The sequence below is a fragment of the Marmota flaviventris genome, chromosome 1, assembly GCF_047511675.1.
Source record: "Marmota flaviventris isolate mMarFla1 chromosome 1, mMarFla1.hap1, whole genome shotgun sequence".
Taxonomy (NCBI): domain Eukaryota; kingdom Metazoa; phylum Chordata; class Mammalia; order Rodentia; family Sciuridae; genus Marmota; species Marmota flaviventris.
The window spans coordinates 135,339,165-135,362,314 of NC_092498.1; the positions used below are offsets into that span (position 1 = coordinate 135,339,165).

General features: G+C 51.4%; 1 protein-coding gene across 1 annotated transcript in view; it reads right to left on the reverse strand.

The window, feature by feature from the left end:
- Window positions 1-23,150, reverse strand: part of Dnah10 (dynein axonemal heavy chain 10) — a 114,523-nt gene that overhangs the window by 49,311 nt on the left and 42,062 nt on the right. The window contains exons 22-37 of the mRNA XM_034636786.2: window positions 21,684-21,800; window positions 21,495-21,597; window positions 20,380-20,558; window positions 18,852-19,063; window positions 16,726-16,879; window positions 15,628-15,861; window positions 14,141-14,263; window positions 12,060-12,293; window positions 10,200-10,423; window positions 9,249-9,518; window positions 8,965-9,148; window positions 7,549-7,683; window positions 6,806-6,958; window positions 4,773-4,961; window positions 2,877-3,023; window positions 1,379-1,570 (exon numbers count right to left, since the gene is read on the reverse strand). Of these exons, the coding sequence (XP_034492677.2) occupies window positions 1,379-1,570; window positions 2,877-3,023; window positions 4,773-4,961; window positions 6,806-6,958; window positions 7,549-7,683; window positions 8,965-9,148; window positions 9,249-9,518; window positions 10,200-10,423; window positions 12,060-12,293; window positions 14,141-14,263; window positions 15,628-15,861; window positions 16,726-16,879; window positions 18,852-19,063; window positions 20,380-20,558; window positions 21,495-21,597; window positions 21,684-21,800 (2,850 nt within the window). The remainder of the gene's footprint in view (window positions 1-1,378; window positions 1,571-2,876; window positions 3,024-4,772; window positions 4,962-6,805; window positions 6,959-7,548; window positions 7,684-8,964; window positions 9,149-9,248; window positions 9,519-10,199; window positions 10,424-12,059; window positions 12,294-14,140; window positions 14,264-15,627; window positions 15,862-16,725; window positions 16,880-18,851; window positions 19,064-20,379; window positions 20,559-21,494; window positions 21,598-21,683; window positions 21,801-23,150) is intronic.

Consider the following 23,150-nt stretch of genomic DNA (forward strand, 5'->3'; position numbering starts at 1 on the left):
TTCATTGCTGTGACAAACTACCTGACAAAAACAACTTAAAGGAGGAAAGTGTCATTTTTTCCTCATGGTTTTACAGGTCTCAGCCCATGGTTGTCTGGCTCCACTGGTTCTGGCCTGTGGTGAGGCAGGTCTCAGTGGCACAGAGGAGCAAACCTGCCCTGTGGTGGCAGCCAGGAAGCAGAGAGAGAGGGAGGAAGGCGCTAAGGACCCAATGCACCCTTGCAAAGCACAGGACCAAGCCTTCAACACGGGAGCTTTGGGGACACTCCAGACCCAAGCCATCACACAGTGTCAGTGTTTCACTCCTGTTCCTGCCTGAGTAGCACTCCATGGTACAGACAGGTCACACCCTATCCATCTGCCCACAGACGGTGGACTCCACGTGGTTTCTGCTTTCTGGCTCTGTGGGTTATGCTGCCTGGAGCATTCATGTCCAGGTTTCTCTGGAGACGTGTGTCCATGTTTCTTGTGGGTCTATACCAGGAAGCAGAATTGCCGAGGCCTGATGGTGGCCGTGTTTGGTTGAGGAACTGCCAATCAATCTTTTTAAACAATCACTTGCAGAGAAAACTGGAATCAGAACAGGCACAAAGAGCGTCCATCCATGGCAGGTGCCCACTGCCTGGGCCTGAGAGGTCTGGGGAGCCTGGTGCCCGAGGGGCAGCCACCCTGGTCCTGCAACCTCATCAGAACACTCGAACCACAAGCTTTTGGCTTAATGACGACACATACAACCTCACAGGTTTCAGATGCTCCAAGTCCTGCCCTCCTACCCCAGAAGCACCTAATTTAATCATTTGTAAGTGCAACTCTGATGGGAGGGGAGCACATTAGAGAGTTGAGCTCCCGAACAAAACCCTTCAGTGATCTTATCATGCTGGGCCAGAACCCTATGTAGCGTACACTCCGTGGAATGCCACTCAGTCTCACAGAGGAGTGACACAAGCCACGCCAGGACGGACCTGGGAGCATCACACCAAGGAAAGAAGCCAGACACAGAAGGTCAGAGCTCCACAGTGTCACACATGGGCAGTCATTGGAGTCGTCAAGTTCATGCAGACAGAGTGGAACGGCAGGTTCCTGGGGCTGCGGGGAGGGCAGGGGGGTCTGAAGGACGTGGAGTTTCCATTGTGCAAGATGGAGAGTTCTGGGGATGGGGATGGTCCCACCATCAAGTGACTGCCACAGAAATATGCGCTTAAAAATGGTGACAAGAGTAAATTCTACATTGTGTTTTACCAGCATTTTTAAATGATTAAGACGGCAAGCCTTGTATTATGAATATTTTACCTTTTTTTTTTTTTAAAAGAATTTCAGAAAACACAGAGAAAGCCAGGCAAAGGCCGCGGCAGCCCCTGGGAGCCGGCTCCGCACTCACCTGCACGGGCAGGAGTTCGTAGCCGCTCTCGGACAGCACCTGCTCCACCGCGTCGTTGAAGTCAGGGTAGCGGACACGAGGGCAGTCCAGCCCCGGGAACAGGTCAGAAATCAGGCCCAGGAAAAGAGGGACGTCCTCGAACACAAACTTGGGCAGGTTCATGTCCCGCAGGGCCCTCATGAGCACCACATCCTGAGTGCGAGAACACAGGTCCCCAGAAGGCTGGAGCCAGCCTGGAACCAGCTCCAAGTGGGCACCTAGATGCCCTCTCAAAGGCCACATGAGCTTTCAAAGATTTCTATGCCAGGCGCGGGGGCACATGCCTGTAATCCCTATGGCTCAGGAGGCTGAGGCAGGAGGATTGAAAGTTCAAAACCAGCCTCAGCAATTTAGTGAGGCCCTAAGCAACTCAGTGAGACCCTGTCTCTAAATAAAATATAAAAAGGGCTGGGATGTGGCTCAGTGGTTAAGTGCCTCTGGGTTCAATACCCAGTATTAAAAAAAAATTTTTTCTATATATTTACATGCTATACATTTTTACATGTTTAATATGTAAACATATAATAAAATATATACCATATACATCTATATGATTTTTCAAAACTTTTAGGCATTTTATATAAAATTGTACAATCACATGTAATTTCATATAAGGCACAAAAGTTTTTGAGTAAAATTTTTGAGATGAAACAGAACATTTTATATAGAATACACAGTATATTTTTTTAAGTGCGTGCTTCATATTTTTCAAATTTTTCTTTTTTTTTTAGAGAGAGAGAGAGAGAGAATTTTAATATTTATTTTTTAGTTTTTGGCGGACACAACATCTTTGTTTGTATGTGGTGCTGAGGATTGAACCCGGGCCACACACATACCAGGCGAGCACCCTACCGCTTGAGCCACATCCCCAGCCCATTTTTCAAAATTTCCTACGAAAAAAAAAAATCCGCAAGTGAAATTTATAAAAATGGAATATAAAATATCAAACTTTACATAAAATGAAAACTCAACACGGCCAGGCCAGGTGGCCGCTGGAGAAGCGCGGAAACTGGCGACCACCGAACGGCCGCGGCAAGGGCTTTGGGGACCCCACAAGAAACACACAAAGGAAGCTTCTCCCGCTTCCTTTGCAAAGAGAAAACGGGGTGGGAGGGTGTGGCCCGCTGACCACACTGTGTGTATGAGTGTGTGGATGCCACGCTGACCCACCAATACATACCATGAAGAAGGCCACCAGGGGTCAGGGTTTGCCCCGCCGCCACCCTGAGACCACAGACCCACTGTCACTACCCAAGCATCATGATTCAGGCACTGGCCGGAGGACACTGAACTTGACCCTAAGATACTAAGTCCCAGCAGAAGGTGATGCCATGGGTGGGAGGCCACAGCGAGGCCCCACAGGAAAGGAAGGGCCCCCCAAGACCTAGAGCTCACGTCGGGTTCCAGCCCTCCTCTCTGCCTCTGCCAGGGCGCCCGAGCCCGCTGAGCTGCAGCCCACCTCCTGCAGCTCCGAGGAGCCCCTCTTCAGCTCGCCGGCCATCACCAGCACGGACTTCAGCGCTCGGAGCCCGAAGTCATAGTGGTGCTGCTTGGACAGCTGCTCCCGGGCCAGCTTGTACAGGACGGTCATCTTCTTGGCCAGCGTCTTTGTGCAGAAGACGGGGAAGAAAGCAAGAGACGGACGAGATGAGGGGAAAGCAAGAGAGCACCGCCGTCCCCACGTGGCTGGAGCCGGGGAGGCTCCTCTAGACAAGCACCGCTGGCCTCCAGCCTTCGAAGTCCAAGGGCAGAGGGTGAAAGGGAGCTGCCTTTCCAGAGAGGACTGTCCCTCCAGGCTGGGGACATCATCACCACCTGGATCCAAAGCTCGGTCCCAGCAACGCGTCACACTTGGAAGGATGCTTCCTGTTGATCTGACCTAAGCGACCACCCAGGTTTCTTCTGTGCCCGTTTAGAGGACAGTTCAGTCACCTGGACCACACCAAGGCATGAAGCCCACGGGTCCAAGGCCAGTGCAGGGGCTGGGGTCATGGAAGCAAACTAGAGATCTCTTCATGCCAGCTCAGAATCCTGACGGCCTAATGAGCAGCAAGAGCCTTTAAAAAACATTGCAGGAAAGCAACATAACAACGCTCACTGTTGAAAGTATTCTCTATTCTGTACCTTTTCCAGAACCTTCTGGAAATATATATGTCATACTCTGATAGAGATATTTTGAAAGAGAATATTATAAAAGACAGAGAGGTGTATATATTTTACATAAAATATATATGAGTGGGCATCATGGCACACACCTGTAATCCCAGGGACTTGGGAGGCTGAGGCAGGAGGATGGTCAGCCTCAGAAATTCAGTGAGGCCCTAAGCAACTCACTGAGACCCTGTCTCAAAATAAATAAATAAATATAAATAAAGGGCTGGGGATGATATCATGTCTTTGAAAAAAGATAAGTGCCAGATCTACATATAAGAGGTGTGTGTGTGTGTGTGCGTTTGTGTGTATGTATGTATGTGTGTGTGTGTGTATATATATGTATATATATGAATACCATAAAAGATAAGTATGTATATATCTTATCTGTGTATATTGCTCTGCTTTTTTTCCCTTTATATGTAATTTTGGAGGGAGTTACCAGGGATTGAATCAGGGGCACACTACCACTGAGCACATCCCCAGCCCTATTTTTTTAAAACATTTTTAGTTGTAGGTGGACACAATACCTTTATTTTATTTTTATGTGGTGCTGAAGATCAAACTCAGTGCCTCACACATGCTAGGCAAGCACTCTACCACTGAGCCACAGCCACAGCCCCCCAAGTCCCATTTTATATTTTATTTAGAGACAGGGTCTCTCGTTTTTGCTGAGGCTGGCTTTGAACTCGCAATCCTCCTATCTCAACCTCCCCAGCTGCTGGGATTACTGGCATGTGCCACGGCACCCAGCTTTATGTGTATTTTTAAGCCACGTATCTCAGGGGCATTATGCTGAGTGAGAAGCCCATCTCAAAGGGCCACATGTTGTTTTTTCCAGATATAGAACATTCTTAAAGTGACTGGATCACAGTGCTGGAGGAGTCCCGGTGGGGAGGGGCAGGAGGGAGTGCCCAATGGAGCTGTGATGCCTCCACATCCCGAGTGTGGTGACGGTGACTCCTGTCCACACGTGTGACCAGAGGGGCAGTCCATCCAGGCTGCCCTGAGTTACCAGCTCCGTTCCTGGGTCTGTTTGCTGGTTCCAGCAGTGCACTGCGGATGTGTGTGGGGACCCAGAGATCCCAAGTTACTCCTGTCACCCTCTTTTCAGTTGTAAATAAGTCCAAGTGTGCAAGTTAGGATGTTGGAGAGGAGGGAGGAGGAGACCCACAAGGCCAAGCTGCCCATGGCCCCGGCCCACCTTGGCCAACAGGAAGCCCTCGGAGAACAGCATGATCTCGCAGATCTGCTGCAGGTCGGGGACGATGACCACCACGGGCCGGAACAGGGCCTTCACGGACTCAGGCAGCTCCGTGCGCCCCGCGTAGCCAGGGTTCATGGTGATGAAGATGCCCATCCGTGGGTCCAGGGTGATCTCCTGTCCTTCAAACTGGGGGAGACAGGAGAGGAAGGAGGGGGTTACGCGGCTGGCTCACTCACCCAGGGAGGGGAGGCTCGGGCCAGCCACGGGGCTATTTATTTTCACATCACGAGGAGCGGACCCCACTTGTCTCCTTGAGCCTTGGCAGACCACCAAACTCTCTGAACCAAGGTCTGCACTGCAGGAGCCCAGGCTGGGAAAGCATGCAGACCAAGGCCACTGGAGGTGCTGTGTGATGCCCAGCGGGTCACCTCACTTCTCTGTTTCCCTTTCCCCCAAAACAGGGATACAACCTGCCCAAAAGCATAGTTGTAGCAATAAATGGGATAACGTGCAGGAAAGCAGCCAGCATGACCGGTCACCCGAGGCCCATTTCCACTCCTCCCTCCTCTGCCTGACCCTGTTTCCATCTCCATCCAGGCTGGGCACGGGCCTAATGGGAAGCTCAACCCTTCCTGAGAATCCCCTCGACAGGTCCCAGTGAGCTGCAGACATCTCCCTCGTCTGAGTCCCAGGGGTCTCTCTTGGTGAATTTCCTCTCCACCGACATTTTGATATTTCCTTTCTTTCAAATGTCCACCAGGTAGAAACAGAAATGTTTATTTTTAGGAGGTGCAGGCTGCATGGACAGGATGTCAGCCCTGCAGACAGCAGACTCCCCCAAAAGTGAGCCCACGGTCTTGCATCCCTGATCCACACTGAGCCTGTCCTCCAGATTCCCCAGGATCCCACCTGAGGCCCAGGTGATCCTTTGGAAAAGATTGGCAGGCCTGCCCTTAAAAACCCAGTTTCTAGGGCTGGGATTGTGGCTCAGTGGTAGAGCGCTCGCTTAGCATGCACAAGGCCCTGGATTCGATCCTCAGCACCACATAAAAAGAAATAAGTAAAATAAAGATATATATATATATATATATATATATATATATATATATATATATATATATATATATATATTAAAAAAAAAAAAAAACAGTTTCTACATGTGCCACAGGTGGAACTTCCCTCCCACAGCAGGGAGTGCAGCCTGAAGCATTTCAGAGCATATGTTAAAGCTGCCTATCCAGAACCTTCACTGGAGTCCTGGAAGTACCAGTGCTCGTGCTCTCTCCACAGTGAGCCCCACCAAGGTCTGGGGGGCGGCAGGCTGGATGGAAGGCCACTGTTCATGCTGAGCCTCCCAATGGGGCTCCGAAGGGCCTCGGAGGGTGTGTAGGAGTAAAGGGGAAGAGAGGGACATGCGAGGTGTCATTGCAGGGTGGGTGGGTGAGTCTGCAGAGCAGGGGGCATGAGGTGACAGGAACCAGAGAGCTGCCCCCGGGCTACCTAAATTCTACAAGATGCTGCTTGTCCCCACTCACCCGCGTGCTGCAGCTGAACGCGGACTCTTCGAACTGGAGTCTGCAAACATCTTGGGCAGGGAGAGTTTGTGAATTCTCAAATTTTTTTTTTTCTTTTTAATTTTGCCTCTCACTTGGAGAGCAGCCTTCTCAGCCCTGCTTGTAACAACACCAGGAATTTGCAAGCACCCAGGCAGCACTCGCCGTGTGCGGGGACAAGACGGAAGGACACAGCAACTTCTGAAGTCGGGTTTCCTCAGAGTGGGGGACGCACCAGGGATACTCCCTTTCCTTTAAGGGGTCTGCATGTGGCTGACCCGAGAACCCCGTGCTACCTGACTGACTGTGTGTCCACAAGCCTTTCCAAGCCCCTGGGACGTGACCACCCAGAACCAGAAAAGATGGTGCCATCGCAATCGGAATGCAGAAGTCGGTGAAGGCTGGTCTCCACCCGCGACCCAGTTCTGCAGCAGGTTTCCCTCCAGGGTCCGACCTGGGCGCCCCTGCTGTGCCCACCTGGAACGTGGCCAGCTGGTGGATCAGGGCGTTCCGGATGGTCTGGATCTGGGACGAGATGACCGACAGCACCGAGGCGTCAATGCGGTTGAACTCATCGAAGCAGCCCCACGCTCCACACTGGGCCAGGCCCGAGAAGATCTTCCCCACTGCCTGGAACACAAGAGACACCACACAAGGGCACTTCTCCCTTGAAGCTGTGAGTGACACGCGGATGGATAAGTTTTCCAAATTCAACAACAAGATTGGCAGAGAAGCAGCCCACCAGCCACTCCACCAACCGATCTTCCTGGCAAGATGTCTAGGGCCTCTCATGGGCCAGCTCACACTTGGGATTTTACACATTGAGATTATTTTGTCTACAAAACTCCAGATTTCTCACTTCTCTTGAAATGCTCTAAAATCTAGCAACTGTGGGCCCGATTTCCCAAGTGGAGATAATGAACCACAGCGGAACGGGCACCCTCTAGACACCTGGAGCGCTGTCCTCCGTTTGGCCTCAGTCCCTCCCCATCGCCTCTGCCCGGTCCCTCATTCGAGCTGTCTCCCTGACGCCGCAGGCATGGAAGTCTGGGACTCCAGCTCTGCTGTTGCTAACAAGGCAGGTGTGTTTTAGCTCTGAGACTGCTGGTGAGAGGTTTTCTAGTATGTTCTTCCAGCAGTCACTGGTCATCTCATGGATGACCCGGAGGTGACGCTCTCTGCAGAACATGACAGCACACAACGCAACAGCAAGGCCTTACTTTGTAATCCATGCCTTCTCCACAGTTGGTCACGACACAGAGCAGGCCCAGAGCTTTGGCGAGGTCCTTGGTGGTCTCAGTTTTGCCGGTACCTGCAGGGCCAGCAGGGGCCCCTCCCAGGTACATGGACAGGGCCTGTTCAAGCGAAAAGCAAAGTGTCATTTCCAGACTGATCACTGTGACAACGTGTGGGACATATACACAGATGGATGTTAACGCCAGGACAACAGGGGAGAGCATCTGGGCAGCTGGAGAAGCGTCCTTTCTGGCGTCTCTGAGGGAGCTGTGACTGGGCCCAGCAGATCCCCCAGGAGTGTGGGTGTCCTCTAGTCCATTGAGGACGGGAGGGGACGAGAGGCAACTGCAGGACCCAGCCATGAGCCACAGCTGGGTGGCACCTCCCACCCGTGGTGCTGCTGGGCCTCGGGCCTCAGACCCAGGACAGAGCATCCAGCTGCCGGGCCTCTGAGCCACACGCCGCCCTCCTGGCTCTCCAGCTGTCAGGCAGAGACCAAGGGACCAAGCAGTGTCCAGAGCTCAGGAGCCAATGTCTCACACGAGTCTCCTTCTGTGGGTAAGGGTGAGTGAGGGTGTGCACATGTGTGAGTGTGCAAGGGAGTGCACATGTGAGAGTGAGTCTGAGAGTGAGTGTGTGAGTGTGTGTAAATGTGAGGAAGAGAATGAGTGTAGAGTGAGTCTGAGTGTTAGTGTGAGAGTATGTGAGTGTGTGTGCACGAGAGCGTTTAAGTGCGTGTGAGTGTGAGGGAGAGACGCTGTTGCGTGCAACCTGTCGCCTGTGTGTCTGGAGATCTCCAATTCCCATAAGGTCACGGGGCTATTTTCCGGGAGATAAAGGACTGTCTCAGCACGGTGACCAGCACGGGCGTCATCCTTGCCCACGTCCCCCAAGCCCCATGTGGTGATGTGGAGGCGCCCCGGGCTCTAGTGCCCACGCGGTGGGTGTGAGACGCTGCTGAGGAGCCGTGGCTCAGCTGAGGCCTGCAGGCTGGCCTGCACAGGCCTGCCCTGGACAGGGCCTCTCCTCTTTTCGGGGAGACACCGTCCATTCCCAAGGCTGTTTGCTTGAGCAGACCACCCGCACGACAGCTGTCACGCAATGTGCACATCCCCACTCGCTTGTCCTTCCCGACGCCCCCACATTTAACATCTCTGCACCCTTCCTTGCACCTCTCCTGTCCACCCCCCACTGCACTGGGACCAGTGTCCCCAGGACTAAGCAGCCAGCTGGAAACTGGTTCCTGAGGACGTCCCGATGGCTCCCAGAAAGGACACCCCCAGGCATCCCACCTCCCCACAGTGTCAACATGCTTCTGAGATGTCAAAGCAAGGCCCTCCTTGACTACATTGACTACCGCCACACAGAAGCCACCATCACCCACCCAGGCTGGCAGTCACCTGTGTGAGCGTCAGGTAGATCCGGTCTGTGAGGGGCGTGATGACCAGCCTCCCATTGAGGCCCATGTACTCGTAGCCGTAGCTGAAGGTGCCCGTGCACTGGCGGATGTGCAGCTGGTCTGGCTCCCGGTCCCAGTAGAAGCGCAGCTGACTCTCCCACTCGAACTCCCGGGCCTCGAGAATGCTGGACGGCAGGTGGAGGAGCGGGAAGGAGGCCGGTTAGAGGAGGCCAGGGAGGGACAGAGGGAGCCCCGCAGTGCGCCACGTCCTTGGAAGGGACCCACCTGCCTCGGATGAAGGAGTCGACAATGTCCCGGGCGTGCACGTCGATGATGAGAACCGTGTTGTATTTCTTGCGGTCATTTTTGCTCAGGGACATGGTGATCCGCGTCACCAGCTCATCGATTTGCCGGTGCATCTTCTTGCCGTAGTTCTTCATGGCCTGCTTCTCGCCAGCCTGCACCTTGTGGAAGACGTCCTCCACCTCCCAGGTCCACCACACCTGGCTGGCGGCCAGCACCACCATGCCCTGGTACAGCAGCATCCAGTCCACTCTGTGGACACAGGACGCCTGTGAGCCTTGCGCCCACCCAGGCCGAAAGCAGCCCCGCAGGGCACATCTTCCTCTGATCTCGAGCAGGAGAGACTGGTAAAGCCCCAGGAGAGAAAATGGAACTAGGACTCCTGGCCAGAGGGCAAAGCAAAGGCCAGGCCAAAAACTACCCTCCAGAGAAATCCTGTAGGCTCCCGACAGCAAAGTAAGTCCCGGAGCACTTTAAAAATGTTTCCTCGTAGGTTTTCAAAATCACTTATATTACGGGTGTATTGCAGGAGATTTTTAAAAATTCCAACAAGGAATTTAACAAAAACTCTGCCCAAGCCTGTGGCAGCTTCCTGGGTTGTAGCGTCCTATCCTCCTTCCTCCGGCAGAGTTACCCTGAACTGGGGAGAAGGGTGCTGGCCTTGCTTCTCCAAAAATGGCTCCAGGGACACAAGTCAAGGTGCCCCTGACTGTCATTGGCTAGCTCTCACGGACCTGCCTCGGGTCAGTGGCTATGCACAGAGATGCGCTCGAGGGCCATCTGTGGGGCCCTGGGGGTTATGCAAGCTGGCCCCTGAACCACCTCCCACCATCCGGTCCCGGAGGATGCCCTGGGCAGCACTGCTGTGGTGACGGTCCAGACGGCTTTGTGCAGGCCCCGCTGCCCATACCGGGTCCATCTCAAGGAGCTCACCTGCTCCTGTCCTCGCAGTATCTGAAAATTGCCTCCTTGGTAATCAGTCTGTTGGTCCGTCTCATTTCATTCAGCACGGCCGTCATCCAGTCCTCCACGCGGCCCTCGGCCCGGATGATCTTGCGGAACTCCATCACCTCGCCCTCCGCCGAGATCATGGCGGACACCAGCTTCTCCCCACTGTCCCCATCGTGGAACCGCAGCTGGGCTATGTTGTCGTACATCTGCAACACAGCAAGAGGGCGACCACGACGCTGCTGCCTTCTGCTCTGGGATCGAGGGCAGCTCCCGGACACCTGGTGCCCACAAGAGGGGAGCAGCCCTGGGAGCGGGAACCTTCAGGTCCCCCACGCTGGGTGAAGATCCTGGGGGGTCCTCAGAAGAGGGAGAAGGAGAGGAGACTCTCCCCCTAGCACACAGGGCTCCAGGGCACCTGGGGAACAGGGAGGTCCAGACACTGTGGGACAGGGAGCTCAATGTGCAGGAGGTGGCCAGAGAGGAACCACAGGAGCTGGAGACCTGAGGAGAACCAGGACCCTCTGTGCAGTGGTGTCATCCTGGGCGGCTGGCTCCTCCTCCCTCAGCCTGGAATAAACCCTGTGCCAGCTTCTCCAAGGTGACTCGAACCCTAGGCATCTGCTGACTATCGTCACTGCTACTCTTCAGAGGAAAATGAGTCCTGTAGGGCCCAGGAGAGTACGCAAGTCACTCTGCAAACCAGGAGGAGAGGACAGAGAGGCCGCGGGCTTTACAGAACAAAATCGGGGAGGTGCAGGAGAGGCTAGGGGAAGGGCAGGGCTTCCGGCTCCCTTCTGCCTCACTAGAGCAGTCAGAGGCCTGTTGAGGGAAGTGGAAACAGAGCGTGCCCCACCCCCACCCCAAACCTCACCTGACAAAGGCGATTAGCTGGAGGGAAAGTGGGGAAGGAAGTTTAGGAGTGCTCTGTTAATTCGGAACAAAGGAATCTACGGGTTCTCAAACCTTGCCCCCAGGGGACACTGGTTTTGTCTAGAGACTTCTGGGTTGCCTCAGCTGCAAAGAGGGCCTGGGGATGCTCCTGGACAGCCTGCTACACACAGGAACAGGACACCTGCCTGCGACAGAGTCACCCAGGCCAACGTGGAGCTGAGGATCCCACCCTGCTGACACCAGATACAGAGGAGCTAGCCCCAGGGGCAGGGACGGTTTTCTCTGACCTTCCACCATGGTGGTTCTTGGATATTCGTGTTTGTAAAAGGGTAACAAGTTGTAAGGTGGAAGGAATCACAACAAACTCAGCACCTCTAGGAACCAGAGAGCATGACATTGCTCTTCGTTCATTTCACAAGGGACACAGTGTATGACTATAGGGTTACGAGGGCTGTGGGAAAGGCTATTCAGACAACCGTGTTAGGCAGGCGCTGTTCTAAGTAGTAACTTGCTTCACCTTCAGAACAACCCCGCGAAAACAAGTAACTATTACAGAGGAGAAAACCAGTGCTCAGAGAGGTCGCATTACTTGCCAAAGTTCACACAGCTCTTAGGGAAGAGCCAGGATTTGAGCTCAGGAAAACTGGTCCCAGAGTGCGTGTGTTAAACCACTGCTCTCCAGTGTTATTACATTAGCCTTTGTGATTTGGGTGGCTGTTGTTTTGTCTTAGTTTCTCAAAAAAAATAAATAAATAAAGGGGGGGAGGGGGTTGAACTGCGGGGAAAGAGCAAGAAACAGCTGAGTTTTGGTGAAGCTTCAGACTTAAGCGAATGTTGCCAGGTTCATACTTCAAGTCAAAACCCCAGCAGCATTCACAGTCCCAACCCTCTGGGGGACCTCGCTGCAGAGAATGCCCAGGTGGACACCCCCATGGATCCGGGCGCGCCCACCTTGATCATGTGCTCCTGGACGCAGAGCGGGTCGCTGTTGCCCAGGATGCTGAGCAGCTCGTCGTCAGAGATGAAGAAGAACCTGGGGAAGGCGTTCCTCTTGGAATCCAGGTAGTCGTTCAGGCTCTTCTGACACTTCTCCAGCCCCTCGCTGATGTGCTGCAGGTCGCTCAGGCGGTTCGGGGCCTCGCAGCACCTCTTGATCACTGGGTCCTTCAGGGTCTCGCCCATGATCTGGACGGGGCAGGAGAGAGCCGTCACCCCACACCCCGCGGACAGGGGCACTTCCCCAGGTTCCCACACAGGCACAACCCCGTGGGAGGCCAGCAGTCAGCACCTCCGCATGTCCAGGTCACCCTCCCTCCCTCCCTCCAGGAGGCCAGCCGCACGGCAGGTGCCTGGCACCTCCAGCAGGGTGCGCTGTACACACAAGAGCATTCGCTAGGGCACCTTGCACAGCAAAAGGAGGGTGGGGGGCATGGTGGACATGCCCTGTCAAAAGTCTGACCACACAGAAACGGGTAAATAATTAGCTGGGACAACTTAGATATTCACTGATTGAAATATGTCAAAGATGCAAAATGAAAAAAAACTCAGTTATATTGGTAAGAATGATCCTGTTGTCACAGGCTGCTTATTTACTTATCTACACTGATTTGCAGGCGTACACAGGATAAGCCTCGTGCAAAGGTGTTCAGGTGTTAAAACAATTATCTTGGGACTGGGGATGTGGCTCCGTGGCCGAGCACTTGCCTGGCATGCTCGAGGCCTTGGGTTTGAGCCCCAGCACTGTACGAAATAAAACAAAAAGTAGTTTAACTTGGGTAAAAGGATTGTTGGTATTTTTTTCTTTTGTTCTTTTTTGCTTTACTTGTAAATCCTCCTATAATGAATTTGGATATTATCTGTTTTGGTTTTTTCCTTCAAGTTTTAAGACAGAGCTTGGGCCAATAGGTAAGAAAAACGTCATGAACTCTAGGGGATGAAGGAGAGAAAACACCAACCAGCCACCTGTCCCTGCAGCTGGGAACACAGGGGTGAAGCTAAGCGGGATTTGAGAGAGGGTAGTCCTCATCTAGATCGCCAGCCCTCTTTACCAGCAGGGGAGCCCAGGGCAGCCTGGAAAGGACCTAGGCAGAGTGACACTTTGGGGTCGATTTGCTTCCTAACAACCTAGCGCCAAATGGGCAAACAGCATTAGACCTGCTCTTTACAAAAGAGAGATTCTGCTCTAACAAGAGGTGCAGTCAAGACCAATCAATGAAAGCAACGTCAGGCCGCGCACACCTAACTATCATGCAGAGCTGTTAAAATATTTCTTCGGTACTTTCATAATATGAAATGTTTTATATAATATTAAAGGAGAATTTTAAGGTATAAAATTGCATGTGATACCATTGGAACTGCTGTTTGAACCTGTACACACAGGGAGGATTTCCAAGCGCTGGGCAGGCTGAGAGCCTCCTATCAGAGGTGCTCCGGGTCTCAGGTTTTGCTCAGAATTGGAGCATCTGTAGGTACGTGCTGAGACCCCCTCGGGATGGGACCCAGGTCCAAGCAAGAAACTCACACGTGTTTCAGGGTGTGAAACACGTGTGAGGTCTCTGAGGTGCTCTGTCCCTCCATCCAGACTATGCCCAGGGCTTGAAGGTAATTACATATTTTAAGACAATTTCTTGCAAAGCTTCATAGTGTGGAATTTTCCATCTTGGCATCATCTGGGTGCTCAAAAAGTTTCAGGTTGTGGAGCATTTGGGGTTTTCAGGTTAGGGGTGCTCAACCTGTACTGAAGGTTAGAGCTGCCCCCTGAGGGTGAAGGGACCATGGGCAATGCATTTTCTGCATTTCCAAACATTTTTTAAGTAAGCAAACATTGCTTTTATGATTAAAAAAATAAAAATAAAAATTCGGCGTCATATGCCAGCAGCCAAGAATCAAACAGGATTTTTTACTAAACAGATTAAGGTCATGACTGAAAAAATTCAGAGGCCACCAATGGAGAAAGTGCACGCAAATTAGAAGCAAAGGCATCTCCTGTGTCCGTCCCTCCATCCAGACTACACCAGGCGCCCGTCACTTGCCCTTTTAAACATTCGGTCAATGTTGTCAAACTTTTTCGCCTCATCGGGAAGCTGAGATCTGATGTCTCCACCAATGAAGATGCTCTCGAGATACATCCATTTTCTCTGGACCAACATCCAGATCTGAAAATGTACGACGGTGATGTCAACAGGGGGGACCAGGCACCATGAGGAAGGGATGGTGAGATCCCACCCACCCCAGGACCGTCCGGATCTCTCAGTCCGGGACTCCGCAGGCCAGGGAGCACTGAGCACACGCAGGGCTGTGTCCCCTCTTATCCGCAGCATCCCTTCCATGGTTTCTGTTACCCATGGTTAACTGCGATTCAAAAGGACAGCGAGTTGTTCTGAAAAAGAGACCACATTCTGGAGGACTTCATTAAGGCAGCTTGCCAGGGCTGCGCTATTTTGTGAGTAGTTGCTGCTGTTGATCTCTTGCTGCCTGTGACGTGTAAGTTAACCTTTATCAGAGCTGTGTGTGTATCGGAAAAAAACAGATCACACAGGGTCGGTACCATCTGGTTTAGGGCATCCTGGGAACATGTTGGGACGTATTCCCTGAAGCATAAGGGGGGACTATTGAATAGGAATTCTGGAAAAGGCTTAACAAACTATTTTAAAATAAACAGCCCACATTCAAAAGCCAAAGAAAATACTCCATGCCCATGCAGGAAGGGGAGGAAACTTCCAGCCACAAGCAGAGGCTGGAACCCAAGACCCACAACAAACAAGAGTCCCTACCCATGCAAAAGGCTGCTCTGCCTCTAGGTGCAGACCCAGAGAGCCAAAAACAGAGATTCTAAGAAGTAACTGCACAGGTGGCTCTTGGAAGCTGGTCATTATACCAAAGAGGGAAGTGACATAAATGTCCATCAGCCTGAATGGACAGACAAAATGTGGTCTCTTCATACAATGGAGTACTACTCTGCCATAAAAAGGACTGAGGGACTGGGCTGAAACTCAGCAGCAGAGTGCCTACCCAGTTTGTGCAAGGCCCTGGGTTCCATCCCCAGCACCTCAAAAAAAAAAAGGACATAAAAATTAATATGTTTGCCAGCTGGCACTGTGGCTCAGTGGCAGAGCACTTGCCTAGCATGTGTGAGGCAATAGGTTCGATCCTCAGCACACATTAAAAATAAACAAAATAATGGTATTCTGTCTATCTACAACTACAAAAAAATTTTAATTAATGCTTGCCAATGTCAGTATTAAAGAATAGCAAGACAGTATTAAAGAAGGACAGGACTACATTGAGAAAAATTAGGAATCTCAGAAATTAAAAATACATTCATCACAAATTAAAACTCAGATAAACTCCTCCTTGGAGAAGTTGGGAATGCCTAGAAGTGCACTCCTCCCCCAAAGAAATCAAGACCCAAAAAAAGGTATAAAAAAGGATCATTCATTTCTAAGCACAAAATATTCTCATATAAAGGTCTTTTCCTGCTATGAACTGGCTTTGCTCCATCTTTTGTCTTTGTGCTCACCTCAATGACTTCCCCTATTAGAGAAAGTGTTTTTTCCCATTTGTGAACAGTTTGCAGAAACGGGCCCACGAATCTGCTTCCCAAGATGCTCTGCAGGTTGACAGTGTTGTCATCAAGACTCTGAATGATTTCATCCACAGACCCCAAAATGTAGCCTCGCTCCTGAGTGCCTTTGTAATACTTGAGCACGTTGAATTTCATATTTTCCCATGTGTCCAGAATATCCTTCACAGCCTGGTCAGAAAATTTTTTAAAAAGATTCATAAGTTGGAAAAACGGAACCCCAACCCAACAACCACCTCCTCAGCTTCCTTTGATCAGCACCTCAACTGGGATCCTGGAGCAATCGTGTGAAAAGTCAAATGGTACCATGGAAGCATCGGTCACCACGTATCAAGAATGTGCTATGTACCAGGTAAGCATGTTGCAGGTATGACCTTGCTGGGTCCTCAAAGCAACCTCCTGGCAGGGATGATCATCAGAGGGACTCGGGCTCAGACAGGCAAGGCAGCTTGCCAAGATTGTGCCCAGTTCTCCCAGAACCAGGCTTGACTTCCACAGTCAGCCTCAGGAGCCTGCAAGGTTATGGGGTCCTGCCCCTGGGCTGACTCTACTGCCCAGCCAAAAATCAAATTACTCAACAGTGTGCCCATGAGCATTCCATTTGCCAAAAACTCTGGTGTGTATGTACATGTATGCATATGTATTTATAATATGTGTAAATGTATGTGGATATGTTATGGTAAGTGTGCATATCTTTATGTGTGCACATGCAGTGTGTGTGTGAACACACGTGTACATGCAGTTTAGAGGCAGGAAGAGCATTCACCCAAAGGGTAGTGATAGCTGCATGGGCGGCAAGATCGTGAGGGATTTGGTTTCTTTCTGAACGTGCCACTGCGAACATCCATTGCTTCTATCATGAGTGGGAAGAGGAACAACAGGGGGGACAAGGGAGCGCTCACCGAGGCAGAGAGTCTATTTCTAGAACAAATAATTCCTTGTGACTCAGACGCAGCGGACACTGGAAGGAACGCACTCTCTGCTGGAGAACAGGCAGCCTCCCCGCTGCCCTCGCTGCTCGGGCTGCAGTCCTACCTTCTCGATGGCCACCTCCTTGACGGCCGCTGTGACGATCTCATTGAGGATATCCGTGTGCTTGTCCAGCTCCATAGCAAACATGTTTTCCAAGGTGAACGTTTCGGTCATTTCGAAAAAGACGCCTGTTTTTTCCATGAGCTCCTTCCAGTGCCTGCAAGTGCATCGACACTGAGACCTCATGCTTGCCGACGTCAGTGACGGATCCACGCGTCCCCACTAAAGCCACAGGACAAGTCCCTCCAAGAAAACTTCTCGTGATGAAATTCCGCAACATGAGGAGTTCACTGGAACTATATCCCCACCCGTTTTCCCAAACCCCGCCGTCTGTAAGCCCGGGGACTGCACTGACTTTTGTTGTAAAAAAAATAAATAAAACAGAGCAGGCCAGAAAGAAGGTCACGGTCTGCGTCCCTATATCCCCAGCTTTGCCAAGGAACTGACAGGACGTGGGGCGCCGTGACCAGGTGGCGGGTTAGGGGGTCCGAAGACTCAACATCACATGACACCAAGTCACCCAGGTACAAGGTGATCCTGTCAGTCCCCGTCCTTCTAATTATGTCAAAGGGCAAGTCTCAGCTGGCATGGCTGAGTCTGTAATGCCTCGTCACTGTCACCCACCATCCTTGTTGCCCTAAGCAGGACGGGCAACAGGTCTGAGCTAAATTTTTTTTTTTTTGTACCAGGGATTGAACTCAGGGGGACTGGACCCCTGAGCCACGTCCCCAGCCCTATTAGCGCCTCGCCTTTGCTGAGGCTGGCTTTGAACTCTTGATCCTCCTGCCTCAGCCTCCTGAGCCGCTGGGATTCGAGGTGTGCGCTGCTGCACCCGGCTGAGCTAAATTTTTAAAAATCATTTTAATTAAAAAAACTCCTTTCTGTTTCTGGTAGGTGCTGTTAGCTGTCCATTCACAGTGGTGACCTAAGTTTCTTTTTAGGATATGTTCATTTAAGTAAATAAGAAAGAAAATGATGGGGGGAAAAAAACCAAAAAACCCAGAGCAGGTCAGTGATGCTCAGTGACACAGGGTGGGGAGCCAAGGGCTGCGGCCGTGAGCTAGAAAACGCTGGCGCCAGTCTCACGTGGGAGAATGTCCCCGTGTGCAAAGGTGGGCAGAGAGCCCGCGTCACTGGGCCTCGGTGACTACCTTCAAGGGATAAGCATGAAGCGGGTGTTGGGGGCTTGCAAGCATCTGAGGGAGAGGTACAGATGTAAGCAGGGGCACTGGGAGGATGTGGAGACAGGAGTGACTTTCCCAGTACACAAAGGAAGTCACCCACTGTTACCCCACGACCACGTGACCACATGTTAGGTGCTGTGGTGGGAAGAACACAATCCATAAGGCTGCTCCTGATCCCCGGCTGTTGGAGACACCGAGGTCGGCCTCCTCCCCCGCGGGACTGGCCACTCCATCAAGCCCAACAGACCTGCGCTGTCCGGTGTGGTGGCTACTGAGCCCTGGGATTGTGCAAGTTCAAGCACAAATGCTGCGAGTATGGAATGGATGCCAGGTTTCAATGATTTGGTTTTGTTGTTGTTGTTTGAACTGGGGATTGAACGCAGGGTGCTCGACCACTGAGACACTTTTTTTTTCTTTTTTTTTTTTGAGACAGGGTCTCACTAAGTTGCTGAGGCTGTCCTTGACCTCACCGTCTTCCTGCCTCAGCCTCCCGAGTTGCTTCAATGTATTTTTTTCTTTTAAGATGAAATATCTCAGGAATAAATGTTTTATGCGGGTTAAATGTTGAAATGATGTTTTGGATATCTTAATTAAAATGTATCATTAAAATTAATTTCCTTTATTTCCTTTCATTCATTCATTTAAGGTAGCTGCCTAGAACACTGGAAATTACATACGTGAGTCCTGTTGAGTTTAGGCGGAATGGAGCTGACCAAGTCTTCTTGTTTTTTTTTTCTTTTAAGCGTTTGAATAAAGCCATCACAAGCCACTTTACACTGGATGTTGATGATTTTATCGAAGCCGTGTCACAGACCTACCGCTTGCGCATTTACAACCTGTGTCACCGCTGAAACCTTTCTCCGCCATCAGATTTAAGCAGGGACCCATTTTGCACTAAAAGCCCCTTCCATGCATCCACTTGGGCAAACAGAAGACAGAACAAACCTGTCCCTTAGTGCCTCGTGTTTCAGGTCCAGAAGTAAAGGAACCGACTCTTTGAAGGCCTTCATCTTTGCTTCCAAGTGGAAGGCCACCGTCAGCGTGCGGATGTGCCGTGGCAGCTTTCTGAGGCCCCTGAAGAACCCGTCGATGCCTTCCTGGAAGACCTGCACGTTCAGGTTCACCCACAGAGTCTGGGACCATTCTTCTTTGGCGACCTGGAAATGCACAGCAATCAGCCTTCAGGGAGACCCTTCAGAAAAGCAAAGGTAACCTGCTGGGGAGAGGGTGGCCCCAGCTCGGAGTCCCTGTCTAAAGCAGGGACACCCACAGCCCAGACCAACCTCATGCACCAAGGACCTGCAACAAACACAGAAGGGTTCCACTTGTTCTAAGCCCTCCCCCAAATACGGCTGTGTCTGAGGACATGGGCCATCCAGGGACATGCCTCCCCGTCTCGAGGACAGGCGGGAAGACATGGGTCAGGGGTGGCCTGGGGGTAGAGCACAGCCCGGCACACTAGCACCAGAAAAAAAGGACAAAAGAGAGAACAGAGCCCAGTCCACGTGTCTATCCAAGAGCCACCCGACTGAGGCCAAGGCATAGACTAGAACGTGTTGTCCCTGGTTGTCACAAACAGGAGACTCTCTGTGCTGTTTTCCTGAGATTTAATGGAAGAAGCACTTTCTCATATCAAATCCACCACCGTGGGCTGTGTGCATCTGCAGCCCCCCATCGAGGCCTGGGGGGTCATGAAACGCGTTCGACAGGAAACTGAGTTCATGGGTGATGTGGATGTATGGGGCTCTGCCATCTCAGCAGGTCACCTTGCTGCGCATGTCACTGGGGAAACTGAAGCCACTGAACTTCCCTCCAGAAGGACCTCTGCCTTCCCAGCATGACCACAGGTGGATCTGTCTGTCTCCAGTTTGAGGCTACCTCTTGGGCAGACACCAAGTACCACTCAAGCCATCCTCCTCCCACCCCTCTCCTCCCACCAGCCTTTTCCTATCTCCTACAAACTCATGCCATAATTTCTCCCACCTGAAGCAAAAAAAAAAAAGATCATCCCGACCCCACAACCCCTGCACCCTGCTCCTCAGCCTCCTCTGCAACACCCATCTGTGCTGGGCTCCTAACTCCTGCCTTCCTGTTCTCTGTTTTTTCTTTCAACAGCTTTATTCAGAATTAATGGCTTCATGAGCTGTTTGTGCCTGGTCCAGAGATACCCAGTCCTGGTGACTGAGAGCCAGCCTCGGGGTGCAGAAAGCCCAGGAGAGAGGCAGGCGTATTCAGGTTGCACAGAGAGTGGTTCACTGGGGACTTAGTGACGGAAACACCCTTCTGGAAAGCAGCAAGACCGTTCCTCTCGCCCAGTGATGGCCAGGACAAAAGTGACATCATCCCAGACCAAATGCACCTGGCTCACCCCAAGCTCTACCCGAGACATCAGGCACGTTCCGGCACCGAGGTCCGCAGGGCCTCGTGAACTCTACCCTCCCTCCAGCGAGGCCGAGCCCCTGGTGGACCCTACCTTCAGGCCCTCGTAGAGGTCATAGATCATCCTAAGGCCGTTCATCTCCTTCTGCACCTTGAGTAGCTCCGGGTACATCGTAATGGGAAGGTCGAAGAGCTTCTCGGCGTTGGCCAGCTCCTGGCGGTTCTTCTCGTGCTTTGCGAGCTCCTTTTCAAAAACGCCTAGGAGTTCTACACCTAGGAAATGAACACGTGGGTCAGCGAGTGGGCGATGTGCAGACAAAACGGAATGAGAAGTCCCGGATAAGGCACATCGACTGTTGCTGTATCCACACGGGCCACAGGGGAAGCCGAACCCAGAACGATGAGACTGTCATCACAGCACCCTCCTCCCTGAAGCCACAAGGCCCTTCCATCTGCAAGCCCCTCGCTGAGAAGACTCTGGTCCTGGCACCCGGAGCAGGCAAGGGACGAGGCGGCCACAGGCAAGTCTGAGCTGTCCCCACCACGGTCCTTTGCTGCCCTCCTCAGAACTTCCTCGTCTCCCCGCAAATGTCATGACCCTATGCTTGTCCCCCATCCCCATGGCCTTCAGCCCTGCACATCACTAACCCCCGCCCAGACACTACCTGTCCAGAGGCCTTTCCAAGCACCCCAGGAGAACTGTCTCCTTTGAATCCCTGGTGGTCTGTGGCCTGTGCCAGTCTCGTGGGATTCATCAAATTCCACCTAGACTAAGAACACTATCTCCATCTTGTTGCCCTTTGGGTCAATGTACTTGAAGGGCGGGATCAAGCACAGCGTGGTCAAGGGTCTCAGGCCAAACAATGAATGCCAGGGGAGGAGAGCAGCAAGGTCCCTGGAAGGAAGTGAGGTGACATCCCCAAAGGCAGAGGCTGGTGCTTACCATGCAGGTACTACACCAAGAATCTCTGCACCCCTCCGGGAGCAGGCCCTGCTCCCCAGCTCTCTTCTCAAAGCCTCACATGGTGGGCTCTTGACAGTCAATGCATTGAATTAGCCCAGCTTTTCACACATGAAAAGCCATCAAGGAGAAAAGCATCTGAAGGACAACTAGATATTTAAATGGTGACACAAGTACCACCCACCACAAACTTCCTAAGCAAAACAGACCCAGCTAGCTCAGCACACCCAAGGAAGAGGGTGACTTACCTCTGTCAAGGTCTTCACCAACAGAACCAGGGCCTTCGCTGTAAAAGCGCTTTGCAAAGTTCTCTATCTGTAATTTGTAGTTCATTATTTCACCCCGAGTGATCTGAGAAAGGCAAGGTCACATTAACTCAGCGCAGTGCAAACCCATTTCCCCCAGTGTCTTGACGTGGAGTGAGACGTGGAGGGTACCTCCGTGAACGTTCTCTTTATGCCTCCGAGAGCGTGATCCACGTTCAGCGCGTCGTTGAAGAGACCGACCCACATGCTCTCAATGTCGTTAACCTGTTCTTGCTCTGCTTCAGGAGGCTGATCAACAAACAGACAGTGAATTACCCGCTATTTGGGACTGAAGTGTCCCAAGCACTTCCCAGGATTTCTGGGTCTCCCAACAGCAGCCTGAGTCATTTGAACCAACTGAAAAAGCTGCTTGGTATATTAAAGTTATGCTTTTATAAGTAAAATGAAACCAGGACAAAATCATTTCAAAATATAGATAGCTGGGTGCAGTGCGTAATCCCAGCTACTCTGGAGGCTGAGGCAGGAGGATCGGAAGTTTGAGGCCAGCTGGGGCAATTCAGCAAGACCCTGTCTCAAAATAAAAATAAAAGAAAAAGAAAAATGACTTGGGAGCTCCCTATATAGCCCAGTTGGTAGAGTGCTTGCCTCCCATGCCCAAGGCCCTGGATTCAATCCCCAGCACACCAAAATAAATGGCTCTGTGGTAGAGTGTCCCTTGGCTTAGTCCCTAGTACCAAAAAGAAAAAAAAAAAAGATAAATAGAGAGATGGAGGTAACCCAGAGAGTTAATCCTTCGTAAAATAAAGTCCAGTTTCAAAGAAACCTAGTCTCTTATTAGAATAGGTTATCTCGGGTTGCAATGCACGTAGCTATCCTGTCCTTCAGAAGTAAAAACAAATCTCCTCTGATGAAATACAACTTTGTCTAGAGCCTCCAATTCTTTCCACACAAGGGGGCTTAAATGAAACAAAGAGACTCACAGACCACATAAACTGACCCTGATCAGACATAAAATTGAAAATGATTTTGCTTAAAAGAGAAAAGGAAACAGAAGGCAAAGTTGAGAATTTGGGCATAGAAGAGGAATTTTTTTTTAATGGAAATTCTAGAACTGATCATGATGATGCCTGAAGTGGAGAGCTCGAGGGAAGGGCTAATGAACCGTCACCAGTCTCAACCAAGTAGAAAGTGCTTGAACCCAAGGGTGAGGTCAAAATATTCAGAATGAGCCACAGGAAGAAAAGGGAGTGGTGAGGGCCCTGGTGAGCCAGCCTAATGCCTGTGGCCTGGAGAAAAGAGCACAGAAGAAAAGCCCCCAGAGAAAGGTGTGCATTTTCCAAAACTAGACAAAGGCATCAACCTGCAAAGTTTAAAGGTTCTACAAACCCCAAATGGGATTTTAAAAACAAAGAACCTAGTTACATCATGTTACAATTTCTGGAAACCAAACACAGAAAAAGATCTTTAAAGCAGACAAGAAGATGAGTTGGAGTAGACGACCTTCAAATGCAGCACCAAGGTGGACCATTGGTTTCTCAGGCGGAACCCTGGAAGCCAGAGGAGGATGGAATGATCTCCACCCAGAGAGAGGATAAAGGAAACCAAACATTGTTTTAAAAACGACTTATCAACTGTTTG